This window comes from Xyrauchen texanus, chromosome 15 (genome assembly GCF_025860055.1).
Source record: "Xyrauchen texanus isolate HMW12.3.18 chromosome 15, RBS_HiC_50CHRs, whole genome shotgun sequence".
Classification (NCBI taxonomy): Eukaryota; Metazoa; Chordata; class Actinopteri; order Cypriniformes; family Catostomidae; genus Xyrauchen; species Xyrauchen texanus.
Window position 1 is genome coordinate 10,782,234 of NC_068290.1, and position 20,804 is coordinate 10,803,037.

The following is a 20,804-nucleotide window of genomic DNA, read 5'->3' on the forward strand; positions in this document are numbered from 1 at the left end:
TTGCAGCTGCAGATGACAGAGCACCATAAGTTTTTTTTCAACTCCCCACTTTGCACTCGATGTTGGAGTAGGCTATAATACGTTGTCGACACCTAAAGTTTTCGCTTATAGCTATTAATAATGCGCTTATAGCTATGAATGTCGTGAAAAATACATGGAGGACACTGACAACGCGCTGACAGACAGGACCAAGCAGGTAACATTTAATAAAGTCTCAACTTTCAAATTTGGTCATTCAAAGAAAATTAAACCATAAATAGGCCTACTATTTTGTGGCTCTTTAATGTGTCGTGACAGATTGCCTCAGTTAAAGCTGCTCGTGAACCGATCATCTTTTCCTTGGTTAATTTATAGCATCAAATAGGCTAAACATGAATGTAGCCTACATCAGAAGGACTGTTGTTTTAACCGCGGAAAGATGCCAGTACAGTAGCCTACAATCCATTATTCAAATTCAAATCCACCGACGCTAATCTTCTCTCTCCTGACTACTTTGTCGGACAAAAATGGCGTATTATGATTGATTGATTAGATCGCCTGTCAATCAAACTCCCGGCAAGTGTTTTTTTTTTTTTTTTACATTTTATACACCCCCACCCCCGATGAAACCGGTATTACCGGTGTTGTCACAAGTCGATTAATTGAATCGGAGTCGAATCGGACTGAAAAAATGAATCGTTAGATTAATCGATGCATCGCAAAAATAATCGCTAGATTAATCGTTTAAAAAATAATCGTTTATCCCAGCCCTACTCCAGGGGGATTGTCCCTGTAATAAGGGCTCTGTAAGTCACTTTGGATAAAAGCATCTGCCAAATGCATAAATGTAAATGTAAATGCAGTTCATTGTACTATTAATACATTTCCATGTTTAATGGTAAGGACATTTTTTGTCGTCTTAATACGCAAAACAATTTGGTACTGGGTGGGTCGCCAATTAACGTGGAACGAAATGACTAAAATAATGAGACAAAAAGTGTTTGTGTGATTCTCTTTCAAATAAACCCTTCTCTCCCCTTCTCTCTCTCTCAACCCATTAACGCAATATGTAAAATAAATGAAGCAAACGGCACAATCCATCACACAGTCCTGGTTGGGGCCATGTGCCAGTTGGTTATGAATATCGGCCATTTCTAAAACCTGAGATTCAACCCCTGGAGTACAGCTGAGCTCGTTAATAATAGAAATATCCAGCCCTGCCCAGCCCCCAGTAGTCTCTGTCTTTCCAAATGTGTTTATAAACGCAAATGGCACCAGTGCAATTTGAGTCATCTGCTCCGTTGGGGCCTTGGGGTCCAGAACAGTTTGGTACAGCCCACAGGCGTGCTAGGAGGAGGCATGAGTTGAGAGAAAATCTCTTTATAGGGGTCAAAATAAGTGACCTAGAAAAGTTCAGAGTTTCCCAAATAGCTGGATGTGCTAATGCTGTGCTGCGCAAATTGTGGTACGTGCACCAGCAGCGGTATGCGGTGTGACCTCAGGTGTTACGTAACGCATTTCGACACAATCCAATATTCATTTCAATATATATATTTACATGGATTTTTGGTAATGTTTCATTTCTAATTTTTTTTGACAATATAGCTTTGCTTGTCCAAAACAGTAATGCATAGCTCACATTCAACTTTATCACAATTTTAGACCACTCATCAAAATAAGGGCAGAAACATTTTGGGCAATTGACAAAATGGTGAGATTTTAGATTGTTTGCTGTCAAAACATAAAGTATAAAGCACTTAAGCAAGAAATGTCAAATATAATCGACACCAAAAGAAAAAGGACACTAAAAATGTAATTACCGATTAGTTGGATGTGCACGCCATGCACAGAGGAACTCCGTCAGTGACCAATTACAATAGGGAGAAATGTGTTTGCATGAAAAACTCAAGTTGTCCCAAGTTGCCAATCATTTTGTTTAAAATATACAGTTTGATAAAATGTTTGTTTTACATTAAATTTATATTGAAATGTAACCATAATTTATTGAAATCCTACATATAATAATATCAATTCAGAAGATATTGCGCCATAGTTGACAACGTATGATGTGGTTGCAGATACTTAAATCTGGTTACTTTCCAAATGGGGAAAAAAAAAGCAAGTCTTCTACCTCCTTTTTTGTGGAGGTGTAAGAGTGAGTGAGGGCTGTAACAATCTTACATATAATGACAAGAAATGTAATTCTATTTGAACACTAACTGTAATGGGATTGTAACACAGAGTCCCTTATATTTATAGAATAAAGACATTAGGCTAATGAAACCAGTTTAGATGAGGGAATGTGTGTGTGTGTGATCCTGCAAAACATTCTACCTCTTACCACTTAACTGAAGATTTTTTTGTTTGTAACCTATGCGCACACACCTGCAGACATTTATAGTACAAGTCTTTACCATAAATATTCTAATATTAATAAGGAAAGTATGTTTTGCACTGAGGATGTTTTAGAGTTTCACCCTGTAATTTCAGTCTGGTTTTTCTTCTGCATTGTGGCTGATTTATTGATCGAGATAAAATAAATATCTTGTACTGCTCAGATAAAGGAAACCATTTTTATAACATTTTAAAAATGTATTGCAGTCAAAAATTACCAAAAACCATTGGAGAGTTAAACAGACGGGGAGACGTTTTGGGTAGGCTAAATTTCCCCCAAACTCCTTCCTTGAAGGGTAAGTTTACCCAAAAGTGAAATGTTCCATGTTCCAAACCCATATGACTTGCTTTTTTCCATTGAACAAAAAATGTACTTCCATAGTACCCTATTAATAGCCATGGTTTTTAAATTAAATATTTATCAAGCACATGTGGGTTTTGTTGTCCACGCACTTTTGGCCAAATACGTTATGATTGCACTCCAAGACGTCAGTTTTCTCAATGCTGAGAAAGTTAGATGGATCAGGTTGTTCTTGGTCTGATTCAATGCAAAGATGGTACTTGACCTGAAATGTTTTATGACTACTGGACCACCAACGGAATGGTGTGAAATATGGCTTGTGTGTTTGTGTTGCAGGTGTCTGCGTGGGGTGGATACGTGTTCATCATCAACCTGATTCCACTCCATGTATTCGCGCTTCTCCTTATGCAGCGTTACAGCAGGAGGTTATACATTGGTGAGTCACATGTATTTTGTGTCTGTTTCTTGTATGAAATACATTACCGCCCACACAAACACACAGCATAGTCCTTTTTCTCCTCTACAACAAAGTGTGTTCCTGCACTTTCCCACTTGCTGTTTTATTCGGACACTTTCATTTACACATACATACATACACGCACATGCTCACACACACACACACACTCAGTCCTGACAGTTGAGCACTAGGCTGCGTGTGTCTCTCGATTTGACAGCAGCATTAAAAGACGACGTTGATATTTATTGACACATTTATTCCACCCACTCTACTCTTGCCTCTCACAGCCAGTTATATAAGCACCACTGATCTGAGGAAACGTCGACCTTCATATAGCAAGTAAAAGCCTTTAATGCACATCCAATCTCTTAAACATGATAACTACGTCAATCAGGACTTTTGCAAGCATGAATAATAAAGCGCAGCACTCCACTTCTGCCAAGCAGGGTTTTCCATTGTTTTAGTTTTTATTTTAGTTTTAGTGTTTTAGGGCTACCAATGCTAATGTGTTAACTGATATCATTTAAATGTTTAACTGCAATAAGTTTCTCTGGTCTTAACATTATCTAGTGCCATTTTCACGCTTAATGAATGTTTCAGATTTTATACTGTGTACATTTTTACTTTTAGTTTAGTTAGTTTTGGACTTATGAAGTTTCAGTTTTTCTTCAGACTGTTAGTTTAAGTTTTTATTTCATGAAATGTAATTTTTTTTTTCATTTTGTTTTCGTTAACGATAATAAATCTACAGCAAACCACTCAAAGCACAAGATACAAATTCTTATCCCTCAAGAGCAAAGTTTTTTTTTGTAACCATTGTGTGTCTGACGGATTGAGCCATTTTTAGGTAAATGAATAATTGAAGGTGCAGTGTTTTTGTGAGGCCCTTAAGCGAGTGCTCTTATAAAAGAATGGGGCCTCATGCCACAGTGCTAATTCTTTTAAAATCTTTATTAGCTCCTCCCACTCTGCCACAGCTGCCGCACGAATTGCATACACTGATGGATGCTAGATATTAACTCTGTCTGGCTCTGTTCCGGAAAGTTCTTACTCTTGCCTCAGGTCCCAATATACAGTTGCCATGGCCTGACTCCACTCCGAGTATCAGTGGCACCTCTCCTAATAGATCATACTGATTAGATTAAGTAGCACTGTATGCGTTGTCTGGGACTGGACTTAGACAAAGGACAGCAGTCACGATGAGTATCTAGAGATAGATGGAGAAGACCACTGGGATCTGCATTCTTGCATCGCTGCTCCACCTTGTTCATAAACCATAAACCAAACAATATGATGTTTGGTTTATGACTCCTAGTTGCAAGGATTTTTTTTAACACAAAAATGGAAAGAACTGGCTAAAAATTAGCAGTTCTATCTGTTTGGTGGGTTTATATCCAACAGGGTACATAGGGTTTTTTTTCCCCCAGTCCGTCAGGAAACAAAATTGTATTTACAATGTAACGAGTTGATAAAAACATTTAAATGACTGTCAAGTTAATCCAATTAGTCACCATATGACTTCAGATTTGAGTCATGCAGCATCATGCACTATGAAATCTCCTCTGTAGTCATGGATAGTCAGTGCAAAAATATCAAACTTGATTGATATACTCCGAATCGATGGAAATCATTGTATGTGGGTAAGACTTTTTAAGTCAAAAGCGTCTGCTAAATTTGTAAGTAAATCAGTATCTGAATCAGTCAAAAGCTATACCTTTTTATGTGAAATCTGTCATCTTAGACTGGCACAAATTCTGTAGACTGAAGTAGACTAGATCCGACTCGGCCCAACTGAAAATTTCTGTCAGTGTCATTTAGTGTAATTTAGCCTTTTGAGACATCAAATCTGGCAGGTTTGTAACTCCGTTTAGAAGACCATATATCCACGAGCAGAACTATATATACCACTTTTCTGAGGAACATATTGTTTTGGGCAGAAATTCTGATTAAAATCTTTTGAAACACCTCAAAATGGGACCCAACACATTTTCCGCCAAATTCTCAAGTGTTGACTGTACAGCCATTCACGGAGATTGCTGCTGTACTATTTAATACACCATCACAGTTGCACACTGCTCTATTGTAGTGGTATCATTAATTTAAGATTTTCCAGTCCATAATTATCTTTTGAAGACTAAACAAAAATAAAGACTAGAATACTAAACTTTGTTTTTAATGTCAGTCCGACAATATCTTCCTCTCTAAATGGATTGTTCTTGGACAGAATCAGCTGCAAAGTGGACCAGACTTTATGCCAAATGTGAAAAATTTGGCTCTGCCAGACTTTTTACTCCAATCCTTCATAAATAACTCTGGGTGGAATAAAGTGTGTTTGAGGGCATTTGTTCAGTCAAAACCATTTGAACCCTTTTAATTGCTTCTTCCTTCACTCTCCTTTTGAGAATTTGCTTTGAAAAAGCAGCCTGTCAGCTGATGAGGAAATGTTATTTGCGCAGTTGTTGTCTAGAGAGGCAGGTAAGCATTGTCTCATAAGAGCATCTGTTTGGGGATGAAGATGGTCATTTTTGGCCTTAATTGATGCTTCTCAAATTTTGACAGCTCTAACTGTTGGTGCTCCACTCTGTCACAAGCAGCCTTGGTTTTCCTTCAGTTGCTTCCTTAACTGCACAGCTGTAGCACTGTCTCTCATGTGCACAAACACACACACACACACACACACTCAAAGTGTTGTGCATTTTGGACTTCTCTTCTGACAGGCTGAGAGCTTCAAGCAAGCAAGGGTCCACTTGATTGAGCTGTCAGTCAAGTGTTGCACTGGTGACGGACTGTTACGTCTTCTCACTATTCTATGAACAATTGCTCTTGGTCACTTGTGCATCAGTGCCTTCTCTCTATTTAGCTGCTTCTTATTGTGCAATATTTGTCACTTCAGCTAATAAGAAAGGACAGATAATTAGGTCTTATCTATTTTATGAAGTGAGAAAGTAATGGAATATGTCTCTGCTTCGAACAGATCATTAATGATTGTATATTGTGTATGTAAAGGGATATAAGGGAAAGGAGGCGGTGAGAACCGGCTTGACAATATAAATAATAGTTTAATGAAGAAATAAACCAAAAGACACAAACGCACATGACTGTCAGCTGACTGTAAACGATCTCGCCAGTTCACAGATACACCGTAGCTTGGTCCTCAGCCACTTTTCCACCCTCTATTGGACGACAGCCATGTTCTCCCGCTCCAAGCGGTCAGCAGCGAGCACCTCCCCGCTCGTGGTCTGCGTTCTCAGACCCCGCCGCATTTCAGCCGTATCCCTCCTGCTTACCGAGTCTTCGGCACCAGTGTAAAGGGGATATAAGGGAAAGGAGAAGGCGAGATCCGGCTTGAACAAATAAATGGTTTAATGAAGAAATAAACCAAAAGACACAAACACACATGACTGTCAGCTGACCATAAATTATCTCTCTCTCTTCGCACCACCTTCCGCAGTCGGCCTTTATCCCTCTCGGAGGCTTAATTAGCCTTATAAGGAACCGGGTGTGTATATCACGACCCGGCTCCGCCCTGTCACAGTGTATTTGTACACTGAAATGGAAAGAGCTGATAAAGTTCTCCACTTTTGGGGGCCATTCGGACCAAATGTGTTCTTTTTGCACAGTGAAACGTTGAAGAAACGGACAGACACACCACAAATGTCAGATGTCTGTGTAGTGCATGTTTACATTTGGAAAACAATTGAAAAACAGTGCAGAGGAACAGTCTCTTAGATTGATTTAGCTGGCAGGTACATGGTTTCCTGGAGTCTCTGTGCTCCTGATTTTTATCAGTTTTTATCACAGAAAATGTTTTTTGTGCTGGTTACCTGACTGCAAGAATGAGTGCTTTTTTTAAAAAAAAAAGTGCTTGTTCCTAGTTTTGGTTGAGGCAGTTATGTACAAAGTGACATCACTTTGTACAGGCCCTGCCCACGACTGTTGATGGACACTGCCGCACCTGTACACCAATGAATAAGTGAACATTACGCAACATGTTTGTTTGTGTGTGTTGTTTCGTTATAGCGCATGGCAAACGTGTAACAGTATTTTTGTGTGTATGTGTTGCGCATCCATCGTTGCAAAACTGCTGAATAACTAATAAATACATTTATCAAATAACCATTCGGAAACCTCCTGGTTCATTCTCAAAGTTGTTTCGTCTGACGGAGTCTCTCCCTCATCAGTGTCTGACTCCTGTTCAAACATATAGGACTGAACACTGCTATTTTCATGTCAGTCATATTGCTTATGTTGTCTAGTTATCTGAAGCAGAGATGCCCTATTCTGGATACAGGGTGGGGAGCACCAGCTCATTTACATTTAAAAACACACACAAAAACAGCTTGTTTTTATTCCCATCCAAAAATTGGCATTTTCAACATGGCATAATAAATTATCTGTAGGGTATATTGAGCTGAGACTTCAGACACATTCTGGGGACACCAAAGATTTAAATTACATCTTGTGAAAAGGGGTATAATAGATGCCCTTTAAGTGATTAATTAAACAAAAGCTGTTTATTCAGCATCGGGAAGCATCTCCTCCATAGACATTCATTCAAAAAGAACATCCTCGTGTCTCCTCGCCAGTGTACCGCCCATATAATGTCTATGGGACAACTGTACTATACATTCATTTGATTTAACTGTTTTTTGATCATAACATGTAATTAAAACATAAAACATGGAATATCAAAAAATTGTAATGGAAAATACTTTATGATGTTCTTTTAATAATTTTCTGTGATTTCTTCAGTAATCTGAGACTATTTATTTGTTGCCGAAGTATCGATTTACTAAATGATATTACTAAATTTAAATTATATTCAATGAAATGGTGTGACAAAATTTCAAGAATTGTTGCATTAGCTCATTTTTATTAAGTAAATTTAAGAGGAAAAAATCTATTTCTGGATCTGCTACAATATTAACGTGCTTATTCGAATGATTATTTAGGTAGCCAGACTTAGTTGGTTTAGCAAAATCCAGTAAATTTGTTTTTCTTTTTTCTTTTATGAGGCCCTGTTCCAAATATTACCTGTTGCAGTCCACCTCCTACAAGTGTACACACTGGTGACGTAATTGTGCATAAACTGCTGGCCTGTAGTCCAGCCCAGGTTATAGGTCATTCAGGGAGAGCTGAGGTCTCAGTCTCTCTTCAAAAAGCCCCTGACTGTCTCTGTTTCCACTCAGACCGACTTACTGCTGCTGCCATTTAATCAAATATAAATCACGCAAAAAACATGAATGAATGAATGAAGGAACATCACATCAGTTAGCAGCTGTACTCTGGAAATTGTGGTGGTTCTTTCAAGAGGCTTATTACATTTATTCATTTAGCAGACACTTCTATCCAAAGCAATGTATAACTAAGGAAAAATGCAAACACAAGCAATTAATCATAAGGAGCTAACAATATTAGAAGTGCCTCAGTGCAAAATTTTTAAAGTTTGCAGCTGGAGAGTGCAGAAAAAGTAGAGTCTTTATAAAGAGTGGCCACCAAAAAATATATGGACACTTAGCCACACTTAAAGGAATAGTTCACCCAAAAATGAAAATTTGCTGATAAATTACTCGCCCTCAGGCCATCCAAGATTTATCTGAAGTTCTTTCTTCATCAAAACAGAATTTAAAATTTTTAGGATTTCATTTCAGGCCTCCTCCTTTAAACAATGCAAGTGAATGTACTCCATTTTTTGATGGTCTCCATTTTCTGAGTAAATTATCAGCAAATTTTCATTTTTGGGTAAACTATTCCTTTAATAAATGAGTGTGCGTGTACAGACTGGATAACAAACGTCAAAGGATGGAGCCCAAAAACAAGTCAAAGCTGAAAAAATTCAACATTTCTGGAAGTACAGTGGGAAAAGCACACGCACTATAAACTATACCCATTTACACACACCAAGTTAAAATATCGACGGCCTAATATCGCGCATAGGTGCTCGAACATTGGGGGACTCCCAGAGTTAAGGAAAAGGGAAACGCCAATATTTCAGAACAATTCTGCTGCATGTCAAGATGGGAAGTTAAGAAAACAAGCACAGCAGCAACTCCCTGTTACTAAGCAAAGGGGACATTATAAGCCACTTTCTGGTGTCCATGTAAGCGTAGACATTGTATTGGATAACAAAAATTATAAACCAACTGTCATTTAATTTTAAGAAAGAAAACAAGCAAAAAATTGCTTATATTTTTAAAAAAAAATTAGGTTTTGAAGTGTACAATATTAAACTATAGCCAAACTGTTTAAACAAATGTTGTATGGATATTTTGTGGTTGTCAGATGTTAGTGGAACATGTTCATAGTTAATGTGAGAAACAACACCTGCGGTTTCCCTGCTCTGAGGGGAGTGGACTTAATAGGCTTACAAACACTAACAATAACCTTGGAACCACTCTGAGAAAAGTAATTGCAAAAATGTCAAGGAAATTGAAGTTCTAGCATCATTTTTGTGCAGATGCCTCTTGGTTTGATATTTTTGTGTTTAATGCAATGAAATTCACACATTTATTTATCTTAAGTTTCTAAATACTTTTTCAGACCACTGCTCATGGTCATGCATTAATTACGTGATTACGACCAAGCTTTGTCAGCTGTTTTTGTTTATTTATTTTTATAATAATGATGGATTTGTTTGGTGGTTAGAACCATATTTAACCAGTGAGGGACATTTTGAATGTTCTGATGAATGGCTTTGTACCTCATGATGGCTATTCTCACCATCTCTTTCTTTCTCTCAGCCTACAGCACGTTTTATATAGTTGGGTTGGTGCTGTCCATGCAGATCCCTTTTGTAGGCTTCCAGCCTATCAGGACAAGCGAGCACATGGCCGCTGCAGGTAAGACTGGTTTTCTTCCATTCCTCATTAAGCTCTGAACTGTTACTGTGTACAATAAGGCTGATCTAAGACAAGCTTTCGCAACTCGAATCCATAAACCAAAGCAGTAGGGTAGGGCTGTATATCAAATTCATGATATATTTTTCAATGATTTTGCTGGCTGTATAACATTAAGCAACAGTGTTAATATTGCAATAATATAAATGTGTTTGTTGTTGTTTTTTAACCATTAAGTTTTTTAAAGAGTGCGCAATTAGACTAGCTTCTCTACCTTTTCCTAGTTGTATGTTTTGTTAGCGTCTCCAATTTAAACGTTGTAGCAGCCAATATGTCAATGTAATAACTACCAATAACATAATACATTTTCCATTCTTAATGTAGTAAAAGTCAATAATGTAATAATTTACCAATAATGTAATACCATTTCTGAACCAATAACGTAATAACTTTTTGCCCATAATGTAATTAGTTCTTACATTATTGGCTGGCTATTACATTATTGGCTGGGTTAATAAAAGAATAATAAAAAATGTATTATGTCATTGCCATTTATTACATTAATGGTAGTTATTAAATTATTGGCTGCTACAAACGTCAATGGCAAAAAGTAGTGCTGGAGTTGGTAATTTGGTGAATGAGTTCAAACTGTCCATTTCAGTTAATCAGTTCATTCCTCAGATTCAATGATTTGTGTGCATCTTCACTTATAAATTATCCACGTGGTATTTTTCATATATTGAAATGTTTTATAATGAAAATAAATGTATGTAGACAAATATTGCTGTTTAATTCCATTTATATTTGCATATAAATTTAAATAATTAAATGACATTCTTCTTCTGATCATGTAGAAAAAACATGGAAAAATTACTAAATTTTCTTGCTAATATAAAATGTTTTAATCTAATTAGCTGCATTGGTTGTTTGGTTGATGCCTTTTCATTTCAGATTAAATACATAAATGCCTCGATATATATTAAATATCCTCTAAAGCATGTAAAAATATAAAGATATATGTTTTTAGCTATATCTCCAAGCTCTACAAAGAAGTTTGAATGATCACTCAACTGACCTCAGATCAGCATGGAGGCCAGTTCACCATTAGGAATTCATAAATGTTGGAAAAGTGTCAGTGAGTTGAGTACATTAGTCAGTGGTGAGCAAGTTTGCGTGTGTTTCTTTGCAGGTGTCTTTGCTTTGCTGCAGGCATATGCCTTTCTGCAGTATCTGAAGGACAGACTGACCAGGCAGGAGTTCCAGACTCTGTTCTTTCTGGGTGTTTCTCTGGCTGCGGGAGTCGTTTTCCTTACTGTCATTTACCTGACTTACACTGGTAAGTGAATTTACTATAGAGCAAAAACAAACCACTCCAATTAACTTGCACACACGGTCAGTGAGCCCTGTACTACTTCAACATTAGCAAATTACCCAAGCCATCATCCTAATATTAAAAATGTAGTAAGATTGTCCTCTGCTCTCTACAATCTTAGCACTCTAGTCTTAATTGATACTTTTTGAAGCACCACATAAAGCTGAAGTATGTAACTTTTATGTGTTAAAATACTTTCTCCTATTACAGCTCAATATGCAGAGACAGCCATAAGTAAGCCATTCGTAGTTTTTTTTTTTTTTCTCGATAACTGTGCCTCTGTAGAGGTATAAAAATACATGTTTGATTTTAGCAAACCATTTAGACCAATCCCAATAACATTACTCAGCCAATGGCATTTGTTGGAGGTGGGGCTATTTGTTTGCTCAACGGCAGATGAGGGGCAATTCCATTCGGTGTTGCATAAATTACATACTATATGTATGTAATGCTTTAAGGCCTGTTTGCTAAATTGTTATGCAATTATTGCAATTTTTGCAACACCCCAATTTTTCAAACCAAGTCCATTGCCATATTTTCAAATTCAACGTGGCATGGTTAGCTTAACTTTTTGAATGGTTAGTGAGTTTTTCAGTATTTGAACAAGTTACTAAATCAAACTTGCCTCTGAAGAAAAAAATCAATATCTAAATACAAAAGCGATGGATTACGGTGGATGAACTGTGTAAAGCAGTTAGTAAAGTTACGTTTTCATTAGTTTGACATTGTATGAACTTAAAGTACCAGAAATTGAATAGTCAAAAGTGTCAGAGTGATTTGTTTGTGGCTTTTATGCATTTCTATTTTGCGAGATTGTCGGTAAATAGATTACACCTTGATAAATTGCCAAATAGAGTGACTAAAATTGGCCTAATATTAAAAAGCTTTGCTTCTGTTTACATAAGTAGAGGACACACCAATGATGAAGTATAAAATACTTTTTGTGAGGTAACATGTCACCCTTTAAATGACACTTTGATGACAAACCCCTCTTTATATATTGCCCTTGACTAGACATTTGAATGCCAAATAAAAGTGAAAAAAAATCCACACTTTTTGCATCAAAAGATTTCCTTTCTCACCTGAATACAGTGCGACTCTTTGACCCAAGTCTCTTAACACTGAACCTCTGATGGTATATATATATGGAGTCAGTGATTTTACTTGTATTCCCCTCACATCCAGGGCTTCTATTAATCTTTCTGCCGCAGGGTCCTATCTACCGTAAGGCCTCTGAGGTCTCATTGAGCACTTTCCTTTGCTCGCCACACTGCTTTTCAAACTAAATGCAGCCTCGCGGTGTAGATTAATTGAAAATTATGCTGGCTGTATGTGTGGTATTAGGGCTCACTGGACAAGGTCCAAACTTGTCAGCTCCTCAAAATTAGCTTGAAAGTGCTTTTGAGTCAGTAATGGTTGGGTGGATTGTGTGTATATGTTTGCTTGTAATCATTCTGTTGTGTTAATGTGCTTTCAGGCTACATTGCTCCTTGGAGTGGGCGTTTTTACTCTCTATGGGACACAGGGTAAGCATTCTGCACAGTTTACCTACACCTCTTTCTTGGTGCTTGGTCATGTAAGTGGTATAGCTGATTAGCACACCCTGTTAAATGGCTTAACAATTTTTAAGACCTGATTTTTTTCAGGGGTTTAATTTTATAGCATGGGGTTGAAAAGTGAGTCCACATTGACAATCTGGGATAGAAAATTTAAACCTGGAAAATTATTTTCTTATGACATGAAATAAGACATTTAAGACTCTTCACCTTTTAGGTCACTAATGAGATCCCCAAATATTTATATAGCGCCTTTCACAAACCCAAGGTCGCTTTACATAGTGGAAAGGCATTGAAACACAGCTGCGAACAAACCAAAACAATAAAGCTACGAGTTTGTTGTGGAGAAATTATCATTTAAACAAAAAGGTTTTGAGATGTGCTTTAAAGAAGGGAAGAGAAGCACAGTCACGAAGAGGTTGTGGGAGGCGGTTCCAGAGTTTGGGGGCCAAGGCACTGAAGGACCTGCCACCCAGGGTGGAAAGTCTGGAGCGGGGGGATAGCCAAGAGATTTTGATCAGAGGATCTTAGTGAGCGGGAAGGAGTGTACGGGGTCAGGGGGTCGCGGATGTAGGGGGGAGCAAGGTTGTGAAGGGCTTTGAAGGTGAGTAGTAGTACTTTGTATTTGATCCGGGACAGAACTGGTAACCAGTGGAGTTGGTGGAGAATGGGTGTGATGTCTGGTATGGGTGAGCAGCCTGGCTGCCGAGTTTTGAATATATTGTAGTCTTTGAAGTGATTTAACAGGGAGACCAAGGAAAAGTGCGTTGCAGTAGTCAAGACGGGACATAATGAAGGAGTTTACCAAAATCTGTGCATCACTAGCAGAGAGAAAGGTTTGGAGGCGAGCAATGTTACGGAGGTGAAAGAAGGCAGTCTTAGTGAGTGATTTGATATGAGGATCAAAGCTAAGGGTGGAGTCAAGCAAAATGCCAAGGTTTTTAACAACAGGAGTAGGTTGGATAGGTGAACCATCAATGTTGAGAGTGAGACTGAGATTTGGAGAGGATGCTTTTAGGGCCAATCAGCAGAATTTCGGTTTTATCTATATTGAATTTGAGAGTTGTTTTGCATCCATAATTTTAAGTCAGAGAGGCAGTCAGTGAGGAAGCATGGTGGTGGATCAGAGGGAGAGGGAATGGTAAAGTAGAGTTGGATGTCATCTGCATAACAGTGGAAGTTTAGACCGTGGCTGCGTATAATCGGGCCTTGGAAGACTAATGTGAACCAAGTGTTACAAACTGCCTTCTGTTGGAGAGGTATGACTGGAACCAATTCAGGGCTGTGCCAGAAACACCAATAGCAGACAGACGGGCGATTGGAACATTGTGGTTGATGGTATCGAAAGCAGCACTAAGGTCAAGGAGGATGAGAATGTTAAGTGAACCAGAGTCAGCGGACAAGAGAAGATCGTTAACTATGCGTAGAAGGGCAGTCTCTGTACTGTGACATGAACTGAAGCCAGATTGAAAAGGCTCATACAGGTCATGGTGATTAAGAAAGGTGTGTAGTTGTGAGGCCACCACTCTTTCCAGTACCTTGGCCAGGAAGGGGAGGTTGGAGATAGGGCGGTAGTTTAATAGTGATGTTGGGTCGCAGTCCGGTTTTTTGAGAATGGGAGTGACTGCAGCAGTCTTGAGGGCAGCAGGCACAACACCAGAGTTGAGGCAGGTGTTTACAATCAATGCAATGGGTTCAGATAAGGATGTGATGCAAGCTTTAAGTAGAAGGGTGGGGGCAGGGTCGAGCTGACACGATGAGGAGTTGGACTTATTTATAATGTCAGTGATAGTGAGGGAGTCTATAGCGGTGATTTTTATACATTGTGATTTTAACTTTTTTTTTGTATTATTGATTCATATATTAAACTCAATAAAGCCCTAACATATACAAATAGAATCAATACTTGACCCCATCTATTGAATCCCAAAATGTTGAACCAAATTCCCAAAGGACCTCAACACTCCACTCTCATATAGGTCACAGAGTGTTGTTACCCCCTCACAATCCACTCTGACCAGCAGAAAGGGGACTTATAAATTCATCATTTTGGGTTCAGCCATGTGCTCGAGATAACATTTTAAATAAATGTCAAAATTAAACACGGGGACACTTGTGTGCAAAGGCGAGATAACAGGGTGTAACTTAACTACTCCGGTTAGTTTGATAGAAAGGTTTTGCAATGGCAAAATAGGGGTAAGAACTTCCTGTTCAATACAAAACCAGGGAGGGGCTCTCTTAGGTGGAAGCGACCAATGAGCCAAATTCTTGATACCGAATGCATAATAATAAAACTAAATCTTGGGTAGGCCAAGCCCACCTTTGTCAATCGGCCTATGTAACTTATTAAAATGTAATCTAGGGCATTTACCATTCCAAATAAAGGACTTTGCTATGTTATCAAATTGCTTGAAATAAGAGAGGGGGACATCTACAGGGAGAGACTGCAGCTGGTAGTTAAATTTTGGCATACAATTCATTTAATAACTTTAAACTTCCTAATCATAGATAAATGTAATGAAGCCCGCCTGCCCACATCTCTTGAAAACCTTTTTATTAAGGGGTCAAAATTAACTCAAGAGACATTTGCTGTGAATAAAATGCCCAAATACTTAATGCCCTGTTTGGGCCACTGGTAGGTGCCCGGTTGGAAAGCCATTACTGAGCAGTATGCTGTCAGAGCCAAAGCTTTGGATTTAGACCAATTGACTCTGTATCCTGAGAACTTAGAAAAGGAATTAATAATTCTGTAGAGGCAAGGCATAGATCTAGTAGGGTCGGAGACAAACAATAAAATATAATCTGTGCGAAAACAAAAGCTTATGCCCCATACCTCCCACCACCTCCCCTGGAAAATCATCCTCCTTTCTTATCGCAGCTGCTATTGGTTCCAGGGCAAGACAGAATGATAAGTGGGAAAGAGAGCAACCCTGTCAGGTGCCCCTATCCAGAGTAAAATAATCTTAAATTGGTCCATTTGTTTGTACCACTGCTACAGTGTGTCTATAAAGTAACTTAATCCATCCAATAAAAGTTTTCCCAACCTGTATATTTCCAAAATCTTAAAAAGATAATCCCATTCTACCATATCAAATGCCTTTTCAGCGTCAAGTGAGATGGCAGCAACTTATGCGGAGTCTGATCATTCGCCACTGACCACATGATATTGATTAAATGCCTAATGTTATCAGAAGAGCTGCGGCCCAGAATAAACTCCACCTGATCTGTATAAGAGATGTCATAACTTAATCAGTTATCCAGAATCTTTGACAATACTTTTATGTCTAGCTGGATCAGGGAAATTGGACCGTAAATCTTTCTCTCTTTTAATAATCAGACTGTTCCGGGCTTTTGTCGTGGTTGGCGGAATCTTTCCATTCTTTAATGATTCTGTATAAACTTCTAACAAAAGTGGAGCCAGTTCTGTAGCATAAGATCAAAAAAATTCTGCGGCAAAGCCTTAATTACCTAGCCAAGCTCCTCCAAGATTATCTCAGAATTATTTTTGCTCAATCATCAGTTTATGGAGTTCTAATGGTTCCACAAAGTTCCTAATATCTTCATCAGTCGACAAAGACATGGAATTATAAAGATCAAGATAAAATTCTTTAATATCATTATTAATATCAATGGCCGAGTAAATATTTCACCACCAGCAGATTTCACTGAGGGAATGGTAGAAAAAGACTCTCTCTGCTTTATCTGTCTAGCCAAAAGCTTCCCTGCTTTGTCTCCCAACTTAAAGTATGACTGTCTTACCCTGAATAGCCAAAACTCCTCCTTCCGCGACAAAATAGTATTATATCTGTAGTTCAATCGGGTCAATTGTCTGAGGTTATCAGACGACATTCGGCGCTTCTGCTCTGCCTCTGCACTTTTAATATTCAACTCCACGAGTTCACGTGCTGTGGATTTTTTTTATTGAGGTATACTGTATGATCCAGCCCCTAAGAACTGCCTTAATTGCCTCCCAAGCTATGCCCACAGAAGGATAATGAGGACCAGTTGGTCCCCATATAAACATTAATTTCAGCCTTTAACATTTGTTGAAATTCAGGATTTTGCAATAGGGATACATTAAATCTGCAACTATATGACAAATCCACCTTGGTCACTAGCGGATTAGCAGCTAATTCCCCCTCCGATTAGTCCAGATACTTCCTAAACTCTTGTAACCATCCATGGCAGTGATCGATCAACGTATTACAGCAAGATCCTCCAAGTCTGCAATGACCTTCGTCAGCATTGCCGTCATGCTCGACAGTTGATGCTGGATCTCTTTCACCTCACTGGCCGAATTGAGTCTCAGGCTTTCGGCCTGTTGTTCAGGGGCTTCAGCTTGAGCCCATAAGTGTCTTTTAATATCTCCAGAGCCCAAGGAATTTGAATTCTTTGGCATATTGTCTTCCTAGAACAGTTAAGAATCAGGGTGTTTCGAATATCACCGATTTATGACAAAAATAGTAATAAAACTAGCAAAGTGCACAGAGCTCGTCGTTCACATGTCCGCTCCTCACATGGTGCCCTGCGACTCCACAAATTTGACAATGTTAATGAAATGGTTCACTCAAATGAAAATGTTGTCATTCTAAACCTATAATATTCTATAATATCTTTGAATATCCTCACTCTTTTTGACTTTATAAACTTTTATATATATATATATATATATATATATATATATATATATATATATATATATATATATATATATATTTGACATTAAAATTATTTTCATATTTCTTTACATACAGATATCCAAGTATGGGGGCATAGAAGCCCTTATCACTGAGGAATGATACTGTATGGGTGTTCAAGGGTATCTCCACAGAGAAACTTTTGAAAATGTAAAGGTCTGAATGGACCATTTTTCTATTTCATTAAAGTAAGAAAGACTAGGCTACAAGCTAGTAATTGTTTTGTCTTTCATCCTTGTCAGAAATGATGACATCTGAATAATTTCACAAAATTAGAACTGAAATCTATTGGTTTATTATTAAAGGCTTGGAACATGCTGATTAATAAAACTTTATTTAGAAAGAAAAAAATGTTATGGTCTAAAGGCGCTCTGGAAACACGCACCTCATGTTTACGCACATGTGGGGAAAAGATGATGCGGGTATGGACCGGGACAGGGCATCAGTGAAGCGTGTTTCAGTGCTAGAGAAAAATATTCAAGAATACAGCGCAGAAAGATCAGATATGATGTAACCGGCGCTGTTTTGTCGTCGTGCTGCTCACTAGAGACGATGAGAGGGCGTTACCATCGTCATGATGTCTTTAATGTTAATCAATCAAATCAATCTGGGGTCCAGATCCAGAACGCGGTGGCCTGCGTAGCGGGGCCTGCGTAGCGGGGGCATACAGTCTGAGGCTGCGTTTCCACTGAAGCGGAAGAAATCCGCACAAAGCCAATAGGGAACACGCTAGGGAACCGCTTGCCCTGCACTGCTGTCAATTTTACAGTCCACATCGCGAGCTTGACGCTCGGCTTCCTGAATCGCTCACATTCGCTCAGCACGCGCCAGTGGAAACATAGGACAAAAAAGCCAAACTGCTAGTGTTTTTAGCAACACGCATGTTTCGATGTAGAACACAGGCTAAATATCGAAAATTACTCAAAAGCTTATCGATATCGCTTGAGTTTTTTTTATCGCGATAAATATTGATATTGTTTATCGCCCAGCCCCCATTTATATTACACTGGCCTGTTATCTTGGAGGTCTCAAACATAATTTATTATACGAATATGCAGATAATAGATATTATTAAATAGATATTAAGCGGATATCCAAAAGCATTTACATTTATGCATGCATAATCTAAATTTGACCACATCCTGACTCATATCGGGATTGTCTTGACATTAATTTATGAATAAATTCAGTCAGTCACTGACTTATTTACGTATTTTTTATTATTACTTAATTACATATTTGCAACGCTAAAAGAAAAAAAGTCATCGCACACTGGCTCACCAGAACATGAGCACAAAATTGTTTTTTAATTTATGTGTGTCTGTTGATGTATGGATAAGAACATTTTCACGTCAGTTTCTGACTTTATAAATCCCGATATTTATTTATTTATTTATTTATTTATTTTTCTTTTGATGTATAGGATCAAATTGGTGGAATATAGGATCAAATCTGATTGTAAATATGTTATAAATGAGGTCCCAGGTTCTTATATTAGATTAGTTTATGTCTGAATTGCTCCCTTCACTTGATATTCATTCCCACCTCCAAAGAAAATTAGTGGTTCGTGGGTCAGCACAAGCGCGGCAAGGTTTCTACCTCTCTACCCTGCAGCCATGAACCCACATTTCTCTCTTAGTGAAACGCCACCCATCATAAATTCATAAATGTGTAACTCCCTCTATGCAGCAAAGCTCTGCAGGGAGATCCGCGATCCAGTCAAGCTCTTGTTGTGCGAAGTCAGCCGTGTGCTGCAGTCTGCACTAAAGGTACAGAAGGTCAGGTCATGAGATAATGATCAGAACACTGGTAGTAGCCAAAATTGAGCTCAGTTATGCAGCAAAACTGTGAGGGGAAAAATAGCACTGTAACTCTACAGTAATAGACCCCCTGTGCTTTACCCTTATTTTGTAGATAAAGTGAAACAAATGTCAAAACTCAATACAAGCAAAACCTCACTGAGTTTGCTGCTTTATTTTTTAGGAAATCTTTAGTCCTCAGGGGGAGAAACTTTGTTCAATCTTTTGAGATGCTCCCTGCTGCTCTTAAGTGTGCTTTACTCTTTAAAGAATTGGTTTGATATGGATTTTGTGGAATTTTTGCCCTCAAAACCTTGAAAATCCAACTTAACTCTGAGCTCATTTATATAAGCATATATTGTTAGTGGTACTTGGTAAGGAAGTATCACTTGGTCATACTTGGGGGATTTACAAGATTTTTCAAAACACCTAACCCTTAAAGTGATAGTACACCCAAAAAAAAAAGAAGAAAATTCTGTTGTAATTTACACATACAATTTACGTAATTTTGTCTATTTCTGTCTTGTGCTGTCTTTCTGTCTTTGTCTGGAACACAAAAGGAAACCTTTTAATGAATATCTTCAATATACTGCAATGGCAGGGGATAGTGACTCACTACTTTTTAGCATCATATTTACACTGTAAATTAACTGCTTGTTCTTCTCAGATACGCTAAGATCCACATCCCTATCATCGCCTCGGTCTCAGAGCACCAGCCCACCACATGGGTCTCCTTCTTCTTCGACCTGCACATCCTGGTCTGCACCTTCCCAGCTGGCCTCTGGTTCTGCATCAAGAACATCAACGATGAGCGAGTCTTTGGTAAGCATGTGTCTAACATCTCCACAGCTACCTTTGTTTGACTATCTCGTGAGAGTCATTACGCAGTACAGACTACAAGCTCTTACATTACAAGTTAAATAATGTTCATTCTACACTGGAGTGCCACATTTGCTATTGCTGTCCTAACTGAGCATTATGTTCTCTGTCTCCCCCTAGTGGCCCTATATGCCATCAGCGCAGTGTACTTTGCTGGCGTGATGGTACGTCTGATGCTGACTCTTACTCCGGTGGTGTGCATGCTCTCGGCCATCGCCTTCTCCAGTGTATTCGAGCACTACTTGGGTGATGACATGAAGCGTGAAAACCCACCCGCTGAAGACAGCAGTGATGAGGACGACAAGAGGAATCAAGGGAACCTCTATGATAAGGTCAGGGAAAGGTCAAAGGTTTAGTCAGCTTATATGGAGTTCTTCTCTCTTATTGTTTTTCTGTTAGGGAAATTGTGGGGTAGGCCAAAGTAGTAGTTTTCTGTGTCAAATATATTTGGAAGTGGTGTGAATTAAATCATCGCGATTATAAAATGGATTTTCAATGTATCGCCCAGCCCTACTTTCAGTCCATGTTTGTTCA

General features: G+C 38.5%; 1 protein-coding gene across 1 annotated transcript in view; it reads left to right on the forward strand.

Moving 5' to 3' along the window:
• stt3b (STT3 oligosaccharyltransferase complex catalytic subunit B) overlaps window positions 1-20,804 on the forward strand; it is a 71,847-nt gene that overhangs the window by 43,123 nt on the left and 7,920 nt on the right. The window contains exons 5-10 of the mRNA XM_052144704.1: window positions 3,011-3,110; window positions 9,872-9,970; window positions 11,157-11,303; window positions 12,817-12,865; window positions 20,059-20,213; window positions 20,391-20,602. Of these exons, the coding sequence (XP_052000664.1) occupies window positions 3,011-3,110; window positions 9,872-9,970; window positions 11,157-11,303; window positions 12,817-12,865; window positions 20,059-20,213; window positions 20,391-20,602 (762 nt within the window). The remainder of the gene's footprint in view (window positions 1-3,010; window positions 3,111-9,871; window positions 9,971-11,156; window positions 11,304-12,816; window positions 12,866-20,058; window positions 20,214-20,390; window positions 20,603-20,804) is intronic.